We start from the raw sequence: 13,546 nt of genomic DNA on the forward strand, positions 1-13,546 counted from the left end.
CATAAACAGCTTTTGCCAGAGATCAAAACCACACCTACAGAGATCATGTACATCCATCCTGCTCAAAGCATATCATGCTTCATTATGAAACCCTGGCACTGCTGGACACCACACAGAATAAGCCCAGGGTGAGCCTGGCTGTCTCTTATGGGAATACTGGGAAGCAGCTGGCCTCTGCAGTGCAGTGCAGTCCAGGGTTTGGGTGCATTTTCCAGAACAAGGTGCTGTGTTGGAATTTTTGGCCACACAGAAGCATGAACAGAAAGATCTTTCAATTTCTTCCTGAACTGTCCTGTCTCTCAAGCATCTCATTCACTTTAAATTGTCCATATATTTGATTTCAATACTAACAAAGCTTTTTTAGTTTTAGCACTTTGCCCAGCCTCAAATTCATAACTAATCTTTGCCTTTCAGACCTTCTGCTTCATCTTGTTCATTTTACCCAGAAAAAATTCCTCTGAGTTATTACTACTGTCTCTTTACCCTGAACACATTCTGCATAAATGCATTTGCATACTCTTTTTAAATTATTTATTGCAGCTGACACATATTTTCTCAAATGCTGAAATTTGTCTTGATGCAGTTGTACTGGGAGAGTACTGATAGAGTGCACAGTAGTTCTCTCTTCAGGTTACAAGTCAGATTTAAAGCACTACACGTTCCCACTTCAGGCCTGTTGTTTATTTGCATTCAATTTTCTATAATGCAGGGTTTTCACTACACCTTACATCAACAGTCCAGACTCAATAAGGGCTCTTTATCAATAAACTTTTATGACAGAGCAGTTTAATGATTAGATATTTGTTCCTATTCATCACCTACATTATTACCCCACAGAAATTTAGTTCTTCTTTTCAGAAGTTCAGATTTAATCCAGCTGATTTTTGCATTTTTTTTTTCATTTTTAAAAAAGACTCTCTCCATAAACACTTCCACCTCTTCCCTAATGATTTCTTTTTGTGACAGCATTTTACATGTATAATTCCTCACACACAAATATGAAAGAGAGTTAGTATAAAACTTGCTGAGTTCCTCTGGAAAACATTTTAACAATGCAGAAGCTCAAAGAGCCTCAGCTGCTTATTTTAAAATGTTGTCTAGAACCAAAAATTCTATTATTTATTAAAATGTAAATAAATGACAAAATGAAAAAAAAAAATAGCAGATGTCTTTGGAGATAAACTTGTTAAAGAATGACTGTTGAGTAGCTCACAAGGAAACGGTTTCTAATATTTTCATTTCTGTACTAACTAGCATCTCCAAATTCATGCCTCATTCATGGAAAGAAATAAAAAAATGAAGCAAAAATATTTCAACTTGTCTCATTTTATATACAATGCTTTTAGAAAGGACTGTTGTTCTGATATTATCACTGTAAACCACAGAAAATACACACATGCAAAGTCTTTTCTATAACATCACTTCCATTGCTAACATTCACTTGTTGGACATTTATAATTGCCTCTACAAAATATGCTTATCCTCTCTCTCTCTAACATATTATCCTCCCAGGCACAGCTCCAAAAGTCTTGTTGAAACATGGATAGATTTCATGGTGTGCCATTACTGTCATGTGGTTGACATTCCTTGGCTTGCATTCAAGTCAACTGCTTCGAGAGGAAAAAAAAAGCCAATATTGGTCCAAATTTCTCTCCATAGAGGGACAGACTTCTCAGGTTTGCCTAATTTAAATTCATTCATTTACTGAATACTACCTAATGAGAATTTCCTTTGATTATTAAAATATGTTAACAGAAAAATATAAAATCCCAGAAAATTGAAATTATATTTTGAAACAGTTTTGTTTGGCTTTTTAAGACATTTTTCTTCTACAGATAGTTTAGATGGAAGGAAAACTGATTTTGTCAAAGTTAGGATCAATTCTCACTGTTGCTTTCTGCTTTTCATCTGCACATATATTTTTCCAAATGTGTATTTCAAGGTTAAAATATTCCATGCATTATTTCTATTGCTTTGGAAACCATTTGGATGCGTGTAAAAACTGGCTTACTTTTTGATTTATGCTGTTGATTTATTGGTAGCAGTGCAGGAGGAGATTTCCACAGTCATGTCAGAAATCATTCTCTAAGAAATTGATTCACTTTTTGAAATATTGCTTAGTAAACAAATTGATGAAATATCAATTTGAAGAACATGACTTCTCATTGATGCAAGACAAAGTTTTACCTTAAGATGATCTGATTTTTCTCTATGGTACTTCCTTAGAAACTAAACATGGTAATTTATTTTTATTTCTGAATTTTCTTTACTATGTTGATGGGTTTGTAGCCTTGTGTTGCCTAAAGTTATCATTAGCTGTTTTATATCCTTCAGGCAAGACTATAATTTTTGTAGTCTGACAGGCTTCTGAAACCCTGTAGAAAGCATTGGATCTTTAGTGCTGCTTGACAAAACCAGAATTTCCTATGTAATTTTTTTACAATCTTTCAAACAGGAATTATTTTTTTTCAAAATGCATATGCTCATATTTTCACATTCAAAAAGTTGACCTTCTCTTGTTTTTCTTTCTGGTGGTATTTCTCTAATGCTAGGAAGTACTGTCTAGGAATATAGTTAAGATATTTGCTTTGCATTTAAATGGGATTGAAGATGAAAAATTTGGTTTCAAAAATGGCTTTTTAAAATATGGATTAGTCGCTTTTAAAATATGGATATCTTCATTAAATAACCTTTTTCATGTGCTCTCCTCCCTATGTTCATGCCACTTAACTATTCAATTCAAAGACATTAAGAACAAAAAACAATCAGTTCAATCATTACCTTTTCCCTGACAATGTAGGCTGATCCTAGTAGTAAATTTACAAGGTTATGCTACCAAGCAGCTGATAATTTTTTTATAAACCATACTCTAATGGTTTTCAGTGATGACAAATTTTCTAAACACAGATAAAGATGGAACACTCAGCTGGGAAACGACTGAACAGTACAGATTGTTTACATTTTTCACATTTCCAAAATTTGCAATGCAACATTTTTTTTAGGAAATTTTCATGGTTTGTAGTTGGACACAAAGGAGTGAAGCTTAAAGTAGTAAGCAGAAATAATAGTTATAAGACTAAACAAACGTGTCACTCAAGGTTAATACCTGGCTGTCAAAAAAAAAGTGCTTTCTTTCCTGATAAATTCTTAATGGGCTTTGAGAAGCCTGTGTGAAAATGAAAGGGTAGGGACCTTCCTTGCTTGATTCCTGTCTTGTCAAGCATTCAAAGTCAATAACACAGTCTTTTAGATTTTATTGTGACCTTAAATAAATTTAAAAGTTTCCCTCCTTCCTATGCAAGCAATGACCAAAGATATTTACAGAGCTAATTATTTGTAAGACATCAACAGGAAGATGCAGTTCATAAGAAGAACAAAGGTATATGGCTTCTGTGAATTTTCTGTCACCATAAAAATAATGAATTTGTGATAATTCCACTGATATTCAAAGGCTTAAATACCTATAAAAAGTAAGATGTCTAGATGCAGTTAATAAGTTTCTCAGGTGAGGGCAAGAATCAGGGAAAACTGTCATCATCTGATGGAAAATTCAAGTTAAAGCTGAGATGGATTATCTGAACATAGGGGAAATAAAGCTATCATCTTAAGCATTTTGTGATGATCCATAAAATAAAGTTAAAGCCAATGGAGAAACCACTCCCAAAGTCAAGCATACTTTAGAAATGCATGACAGCAGTTTATTAACAAAAAGCTCTTACTGACTGAGCTTACATGCCAAGAAAAAACCTGTCATCCATGTGCAAGACATAAAGCACAATGTGAAGTAAAACCACCCAGTTTATCACCACCAACAACAACATTGCTGTCAGCAAGCAGCAAGACCAAGAGAAGATGAGAAGGTACTGGGAAGGCACATTGCAATGTCTGGTACACCCCTCTATTAAAGGATGTAATGAATACCACAGTCAACAAAAGGGCTGCATATACAACACATAGGAAGTTATGGGAGAAAAAGAATATCAAATGAAAGTATTATTTTATATGTGCAATATTCCTGAGTGAGAAAATCTGGAACTATATAATAAAGAAAAACAAAAGGGCTTCAACAGATTACAGAAAAAAGACAGAAAAAGTAGATTCAGCACATAGACATACATAAAATTTCTGAGCTCATTGTAAAATATTTCTAAAAATATAACAAATAGTGAAAAAAACCAACTTTCTTCTTTCTTTTCAAGACCCCATATGTATATTAACAATGCAGCTGGGAGAGAGTGACATAAAGATGACTCTCTTAACCATTCAACGAGCTTTGAACTGTTGCTACAGCTTGATCTTCCTGTTTCAAGATCAAGAGCAGAAAACTGCAAGGAACACAGTTCTGTAAAGAAATTTCAACACTGGTTTAGTATCCAGGGATAAGATGAATTCTAACAACCTATAAAATTGCTAATATGTTTTCTTTCATCTACTAACTCCAGCAGTGTTTAGACAGCAAATGTTATTCACCTAAATTCCAGCTAAAGGGGCCAGGCAGGATACATCCAACTAACAGTATATAACTGATTGAAGAACCTAATATAAAAGACATAACTTAAAAGACTTGAGGGTTATTTTTTTTGCAGAAAATAGGACAGCCACAAAAAAATTCAATTCACCTGATAAAGTTTGCCTAAGCTGCACTCTCCTTTAACTACTGAAGGAGCACAGGTCTTTTTCTTAGCAACCTTAATTAGGTGGGATATATCTGTGCCATAATATAATCCCTCTGAAGTTAACTATTCCATTAGCTACTGGGTAATTTGTGGGGAAAAAAAATCATGTTCCTGGTTTTGAGTTGAGCAATCTGAAAGGTCAGAGCAGTATGAATCTCACCTCCCCCATTTCCCATATCACAGTGTGAAACTCCATACAGCATACACAACTAATCATGTATGAGGACATGAGATTTTTACATACTTTCCCTAGTTAAAATTGTTTTAAAGTAATCTGGACCCACAAGGATATCTGCTGTCTTGGAGAGAAGGTCCTTTATTTCTCACAAATATGGTATGAAGCATACTGCATTCCTCAGATGGAGCAGAATTTAATAATCAAGGCCTCCCTGTCTGTCATATCAGCAGTTTTACCCCAGAATATCCAGACATGGTATCTAATTTTCAGAAATGAGGGCTTCATTTCTAACATTCAGAAATAATACATCTGTTCTGGGTGGGAAAGCCAGCTGAGCCTGCACTGAACTCTCTTCCTCCTGTTACACAAAGAATCAAATGTCAATATGACGCAGTTTCACTGCCTCCAGAATAACTGGTCTGGTAAGGAAAAGATGCAATGATGAGTTCACAGATGGTTTTTCAAAACATTTGTGCAGCTTCCACGGTTTTTTTTGCGAAATAAAATCTGGAAATATATTGGGAAGTTCATGTTTTAGTTTAGGCACTCAAGAAGCATGTATGAAATAGCCCATAGGTAACCAGATAACCAGAATTATTTTCAAAGGCAGAAAAATCCTTGTCAGTAATTAAATGAAATATTCCTAAAACTAAAGATACAGAAGGTATACGTAAGTGCAGTTTAGAATATAAAACATTTTTCTCTAGAACCTTAACATGGTTCTTTTGAAAAGCAAGGCACAAAGAAATAGAAATACAGCTACCACAATGAAGTCTTCATATATTTGTTTCTGATGAAATGAAATAAAAACCAAACCTCCTTTCCCATTTTATAGCATAACATGAGGGGGAAAGTGTCATTGTATTTCTATTGACTCTGTGAACAGATACTCTAAAACAAGGTGTTAATGAGGCTTTCCATGGCCAAGGGAGCTGAATATAATAGGAAGGGTATTAAATTGCAAACATGAAAACAGCGTTACAGTTGGCATCAGGCCTGTCTCCCATTCTTTACTAATCATGCTGCAGCACAGTTATATATGAATGTTTATTTAATACTCTAAAAGCATGTTCAGGCATGGAAAAATGATGCCTAGAATGAAAGGCATCCCTCCTCGAATGTGACTGGCATTGTTTTACTGCTTTTGTTTTACTTTTCACAGTAAATTGAGTCTGCAAACAGTGCCAGTGGGAGCCTTCACTGTCACTTTCACAAGGCCTCTCTGAGAGGCCCTACTCCATGGCAGCACTGACATGACTTGGATGCTAAGCCTCTGAATGCTCATATCAGCTGTTAAGTCAACTATACATTCACTGGAAAGGTTAGGCTGAGCTATTTTTTTTTTTTCCATTACTTCAGGCAAAAAAAATTTCTTTTGCCAATTCAGAGCTAGAAAGTGAGCTATTTGCAGCTATGGAGGGAGGTCAGGAAGAGCACATGAAAAGTTCCTTCAGATGTTGGCTATCAGTGTTCTCAAAAGTCTGCTTTTCAAAAATATTTCTTAAGAAAGAGAGAAAGGTGTTATTTTTTTTGTATATTTCTATATATAGAAACATACCTTATTTATACAAAGTTAAAATAAATTTTTCCTTCTTGAAATTTTTTATTGATTTTTTCCTACATTTTCATAATAGGTTTAGTCACAGACATAAGAAATTTGCTCCTGCAAAATATTAATGACAAACAACTGATGGCAATGGTAAGTTGAAGGACTTCCTTTTCAGACTTTAAATGAAATGTTAAATGTTAAACTTCTATTTAGAAAGATCTCAACAAATTTGATGTGAAATCATAGTCACAACTGGAGTTTTTACAAAGGTGTTTTTGATGTGGAGCCATTTCCATAATTTTAATTTTTAAAAACAACAAATATCCTGTGTGTACATTTCTGTTAGTATTAAGGCACTGCTAAAAGAAACCAACTGTTTAATCTTTGACGGTTTAGATTTTTAATATCTACAAAATTACTAGCTCAAAACTGTATACAAGAAGCTTTCTTGCAACTTGTAGTATCTGCCAACCCTTTTCAATAGCATTATCTCATTTTGGCAACTATACAGAACAAAATTTATTACAGCACTATTTTAGCAATTGAACAATCTGGCCTTGACACACCATACTGATTTGGTTTCATTTACCTCTCCACTATTCTTTTTGTTGTTCTTAGGTCTTATTTCTTGATAACATTGCATGTGTTATGGAACTGAATAAATTCTAAACACATCTGTCTTGGATTGAAATATTTTGAGATTCCAAGTATATGTATTTTTTAAACCTAAGATGTTATTTTTTCCTTAAGAATTTTAAGTATGAGACAATGAACCAACCTTGTCAAAAGGATATCAAGGTTTAATTGATATATACTCTCTAGAGTACAGACACTAAAGCCAGAATAATAATCCAAAATAACTCCAGACATTTGTATAGCAATCTTACTGACAGAGCATCAAAATGAGACTAGCAATCAAACTGCAGGTTTGGGATTTTTCACTAAGAAAAAGAAAAAACTGACTTCAAGAACAAGGACAACAAGGTATTTAACTCAAACTAATTGATGAGTTGTTGTAATTGTGGTCATAAAGAGTATACAGCCTGAACCTTAGCTGCACCATGTACATCAAACCAGGGCTTCTCAAAGTAAAACACAAACATTGCAAATTACCGATGAGGAAAGCAAAGTGTTGAAGGAAATAATTTCATGAATAACTAGTAATAAGAGTGATATTAACCATGAAATAGCTGCTTAACCATTCATTTCTTCTGGACACATACTATAGAATTACAGTTATCAAAACTGAGAGAGGATGTAGCACTGCTCTGCTGCAATACTGAGGACAGGCATTCATAGAAGCTGTGAAGAAAAAGTGTTCTGAAAATCTTGCTACTCTATACAGAATTGGAACTAACTCAGTAGGCCCTCAGTGAATACAGATTAGAGATTTCTTTCCAGAAGATGAAAGCAGTGTTGGCATAAGCAATGACTGCTCTTAATTTAAAACATTCTCAGTCTTTTTTTATATACTTATTTAAAGGTTTTAAAGCAATCTTAGTCAAAGTGCCAAAATCATAGAACGATGACAAGAACAAAAGAAAAGGAGACAAACCCTCAGGATTATTGTGGAGCAGGTTACATTTACATAGAGATGACATACAGACTGCATTCTCCAATTTACAAGAGACAGGTCATCTGTGTCCAGTTTAACCTTAAATCTCAGGGCATCCAAAGTACTCATTTTGATAGTCTTTGTGTGTCTGGAAGCAACTATTGCTTATATTTGTTCAGACTGTATTGCACTTAATTAAATGTTGACACTTACAGAGGGAAACCCAACCCTGCCTAGAATTTATAGGTTATTTATCATTAATATAGCATAAAAATAAATGTACTCTAACACCCAGATCTATTTGGCTGTACTTATTCATTTGGTATTCATCACAAAATATGAGGTTTTCATGCAGACTGTGTTTTCAGAAATATCCAACTCCAACAGCTACCAAGTACACAGGCCTGTTAGCTTAGACATAGAGCAGTCAAATAAAAAAAAACCAAAAACAATTAGTTACTTACCTGACACTGAATAGAAATTTTAAAATAATCCCATTTGAAACAGTCAGCAATTTTAGTATGATAAAGTTCCATTTAAGTCCTAGTACAAATCAAAATTTTTTGAATCCAGATTTTCCAGGGTCATAAGTGAATGGTCTCTCCAAACCAGAGATCACCACAGGAGTAAATAATGGCCTGTTTGCCATTTAGAACCTGATAACAGGTCTCAGCTTGTTCCAAAGAGGAACAGGCAAGATTTCTAAAATAACTGAAAATATTAGTAAGGGAAATATTTCATTCCCAGTAGAGCTGGAGGCCACACCGTTTTAGTCCTGCTCAGCACAGCTTATGTTGCTGAGGTAACAAGCTTTCTCACTCAGATGGCAGAATTCATTGCTCCTGAGAAGCAAGAATTACTTAATATTTAGCCAGTACAGAGAATATTTATAACACTCTGTTCTCCTTTGCTGTAATTTTTAAACACTGAACTGAGGTATCACAAAATATTAAAGAAAAACAAAACCAAAAAATAAACATCACAAGGCGCTAAAAATATATACAGAGCATATTGAATTTGTCACAAAAGCTTTCTTAGCCACTTACCCAGGCACTCACACATCTGCCACAAGTGGTGATTTTGAAATCTCCATAGAGATCCTTGATGGCACCAGTTGTAAAGAATCCCTCCACCATCAGCAGAATGCCATATACAAAGAATGCAGCTGCTACACCATATATCACGTACTTGAAGATGTCAATCCTGTGTGGGAACAGCAAAAATTAATTATCTGCATAAATATTTAAAGCTGACTCTGAAATTTCAGGGTGAGATAATCAGACCCCCTGAGTCTCAAACTGGAATGACTGACTGGAAGTGCTGATGTGCCATAATGACAAGTGAAGCTGAGGACAGGAATGAACTTTGAAATAAAATAGCGTTGATATAAGAAACACTGGGTCGTTTAATCTAATTAAATGTAAAAATGGATCTGTTTAGGTAATACAGCAAAAACTGTCACATCAATTTAAAAGTCACTTACTTTTCAGTTTTTTCCTCTAAATGAAGTGGAAGAGGAAGAAAAAAAAAGGAAAAGAAGCCAAAACCTGACACATCTCCTAAGTCATACATTCTATCCAGCACTTAGGTTATAGAAGTTATTTAGCTACAATCTTCAATCAAACTTTCTGCACATACAAGTCTGCAGTGTCAGTCTGTGCTACCTTCTCATTGTTATTCTCCCACTTATTCTCCAGTGGACAAAGTGTGTGACACAAAATAATGAAGTCATCAGGAGAGATCCCTTACTTCAAATCAGAAACATATTATTCCAGAAGAAATGAGGTCAGATCATCTGGAATTCGTCTATAATGAGGCTTTAAAATATATTTTCACAGGCACACAGCTGGAGCAATGGAGGGATGGCTTGCAGTGTGACATGTAGGGTGCTGGAAGGCTCAGTTCACTACAGAGATTACCTGGGTTGTGTGGGTGTTCTGCCCAGCACTGCCTGTAAGTTCAACCTTGGCTCAAGGAGACTATGCCTCCTAAATGTTCTCTCATGACCAGCATTTGGTACAAGATTTTTGAGAGCACCTCTCTGCTCTGTTATCTAAACTTGGAAACATTCCTACTGACCATAGCTTTAGATCAGCAGATTTCAAAGTTTTCTACTTGAACTTCTCTAAAAAAACTATTTTTTAGAGAACTAAAATTTACCACAGTAAATTTTCAGTTTGTTGATGTGACAAGGAAGGAGCTGTACAACTCTTTATAAAATTGCTATATTCAGATTTAAGATGGTACTAAATTCCAGTCTTATTCTCCAGGTCAAGATAGATACCTCCTAACAGACAAAGACAAAAAAAATAGCTGTGAATCATTAGGATCTGCCAGATGAATTTTGACATGCCATTACCTACACTGGATGTTTTCTCAAGACAATGATTAATATTTTTATTGTCATGAAAGGAAATATTTAATGATAAAAATTCCTTAGGAGCACACTTTCCATCATCACTCAAAAAGACAACTCATAATACACATTTTACATGTATAATACAATAAAAAAAGCTCAAAAACCTGTTAAAATATCTTTGATCTTGAATGGTTTTCAAAAGATTCAAAGTCAGGTTCAGGTCTACATTAAAAAATGCAATCAAAATGCAGTTAAACTTCTGATATAACTGGGGATGGGAGAAGTACTGGAAATGAATGCTTCAGGAAATGAGACAGGTTATGTTTTTCCCTAACATTCTAATACCAAAGCACTTCCAGCTTTTTTTCTTAACATTGCTTTTTGTTTCATACTCAAATGAAAGCTAGAATAAGTCAATTTCTGTATGGAATAGACAGTTGAACAATTCAAAAGGGTGAAAAAAATTTAACACTGTAGATGGTATGATGCAGATGAAATTTATTATTATTGATATATATAATTCTGATTATATTGCAAAAATCTCATTTCCCTGATTTGATAGTAATTCAGCCATTGTAACATTTTTTTAAACAACAAAACTGTGATTTAAGTCAATCTTGTCAATAGTGATTTTAAAAAAAGGTTACAAAACAAATAGAAATTTCGTGGTTATTTCATAGAGAGTCTTCCAATTCCTATATTATATACTTTAAACAATTTTGACCTTCACCAGTGGTTGAAGTCTGGGAGTTCTGCCAGCAGCAGCTCCCCTCAGACCTCAATGTGCTCAGTTACAAGCTCTCATTGCCCTAAAGAGATTAGGACTTTTGAGAAGTCCAGAGACTATTTCAGTCCTTACAACAGCCCTTTAAACCATCTGTGCTGAGTCTCCCACTGAGCTGCTTGTGTCAAAAAGTGTGCTAAGAGATCTCTGCTTTTTCCTCAGCCTTATGTGCATCTACAGGAATAACTTTCACTTAAGCCTTCCTTTCACAAAAGGAAAAAATATATATAGCCCAACAGTAGCCAAATATAGAAATCTATTTCCTTCTCATCCACTTGTTACAGAGAAGTCATAAAATCTCTATTCATCAGCCTAGATGGGATGAAATAGCCAGGCTTATTCCAAGGGAAAAGGATTTCCTATACAGCAAAGAGTAAAAAGATAAATGAAAATTGTGAGACAATCACTCAACTACCTCTTTAAAAGCCAGATAGAATTATATTGCAGTATAGCTACATTTAGTGTCTGCTCTATTTAAAGAAAATATATTACAACAATAACATTATATGTGTGTATATATATATATATATATAGTTTTGAAGATATTATTGCTATTAAGTTATTCTGCAGCATTTAATACAGTTCACATAAACTTTTATTTTCTCATTAAGCTATAATAGATAAAAGATAGACCTTATAAAATGGAGATTGCCTTTCTTTAAAATAAAATGTGATTCTTTGTGGATGAACTCACGGAGATTAATTGCCATCTGTGCTTCAGCAGATTCTCAAATGCTGCAGACAGAGCATGAGAGCAACCAGGGAGGGAGAAGGGAATGGCAGAAGGGGAGATGAACGTGAGCCAATGGGCTGGATGGGTAAGGACAAAGAAAAAGAACAAGAAGGACTTACACTTGTGTAAGGTGAAATGGAAGGAAAGATGTGGGTAATGAGCAAAGGAAGGAGACAAAACAATAAAGATAAAATTTTTTTCTTCTGTCAGAATTGGAAAAATACATACTATTTTACAAAAAAAAAATTATTTTGAAAAATGTATATTATTAAAACTACTCTGACCTAGGCTGCTGAGTAGAATAAGCGGAATGATTATCTAAACTTAAAATAATTGTGAAAAGCAAGTTAGTAAAAGATTTTTTTAAAAAATACAGAATAATCTAAGCCATATATTTGTCTTAATCTGGTAGATTCTCCATGGATTCTGGATCTGCCCTTCCTCACGACACTATGTTCAGAAATGTTAAAAACATTATTGTTTTTAAATTGCAATTTAAATCAAACTGATCTTTCAATTTTTAGTTCTTTCTCTGCTGCCAGGTCATTAATTATTCCATATTAACCAGACTACCCTAATTCATTAGTCTGAACCTGGATTCTATCCAACAAGAAACATATTCAAAATATCTCTAGAGAAAACACTTTCTTTTTCTGGCAGAAGGTATTCAGGGAAGCCATCAGTGCTAACTTCTCAATGAACAGGTTGGAACTGAAAACCGAGTAGACAATCCCAGCAGAGACAAGTCAGAGGTGAGTGAAAATATTCTTAGTGAGTCAGACAAATGTTGACAAAGATTTCCTACTGTGTATTTTTATGGTGTTTTGGCAAATTTAAGTATTAAAAATTATAATAAATCAGCAAGAAATAAAATAATTTCTTAAACAAACTTGTCCATGTTCAGCAGGTTTTTGTGAAAAGTGTCTTAATATAGTTTTGGAACAATCTACATACTTGCTAGGGATATTTTTTTGTTCAATTTGGTTAATATAGGAATGTAGTACAGATATTTAGTTGTAATTAACAGCTAAAGTTTACACTAATTTGCCCTGTGACGCGATTCTTATGCTGCCCAGAAAACCATTTTATTCTAAAAAATTATGTCTACTTCAGTCTAAACAAGTGATAAACTTCAGTCTAAACAAGTGATAAAAGCCTAATATTCCAAAGGTTTCATTGGCCTATCCACCAGAATACCAGATATTAGTGTGGGACTAGTTTTCCTGAACTTATAATTCTGTCTCATGTTTCTATTCCAGAATTTATAACATAACTTCTCCAATATATACAACAATATTAATATATTACAGGTGTTAAGTAGAACATGATTGTCAGTGAATTTTACCTATAATCTCTGAATGTAAGAAGTTTCAGGCAATTACATCTATTTCCAAGCTAAAAACTTCCAAACATAATAAGAAAAATAAAATACCAGAGCAGTCAAAGTATTGAAATGTTAATAAGATTACCATAGTATAATATCTAATGAAAAACTGCCCTTTTTTTTTTTTTTTTTTTTTCAGCCTGCATAGAAGATTTAGAAGGATGAGAAATACATGCAAATGTCACCATTAGGGTAGAAGGGCTTCTCCTGCTTTGGAGGATTATTTGGTTTTTTTAAAATTTGTTTTCTCTTTCAATGACGGAGAAGTTTGAATACTTGATGTTTACATCTAGAACACACAATGACCCCTGTTACTCTGTAAACCAGC

The 13,546-nt window shown here is 34.1% G+C and overlaps 1 protein-coding gene across 1 annotated transcript in view; it reads right to left on the minus strand.

Moving 5' to 3' along the window:
- GPM6A (glycoprotein M6A) overlaps positions 1-13,546 on the minus strand; it is a 116,619-nt gene that overhangs the window by 16,542 nt on the left and 86,531 nt on the right. The window contains exon 3 of the mRNA XM_054633500.2: positions 9,005-9,161. Coding sequence (XP_054489475.1) covers positions 9,005-9,161 — 157 coding nt within the window. The remainder of the gene's footprint in view (positions 1-9,004; positions 9,162-13,546) is intronic.

This window comes from Agelaius phoeniceus, chromosome 4, assembly GCF_051311805.1.
Source record: "Agelaius phoeniceus isolate bAgePho1 chromosome 4, bAgePho1.hap1, whole genome shotgun sequence".
NCBI classification, from domain to species: domain Eukaryota; kingdom Metazoa; phylum Chordata; class Aves; order Passeriformes; family Icteridae; genus Agelaius; species Agelaius phoeniceus.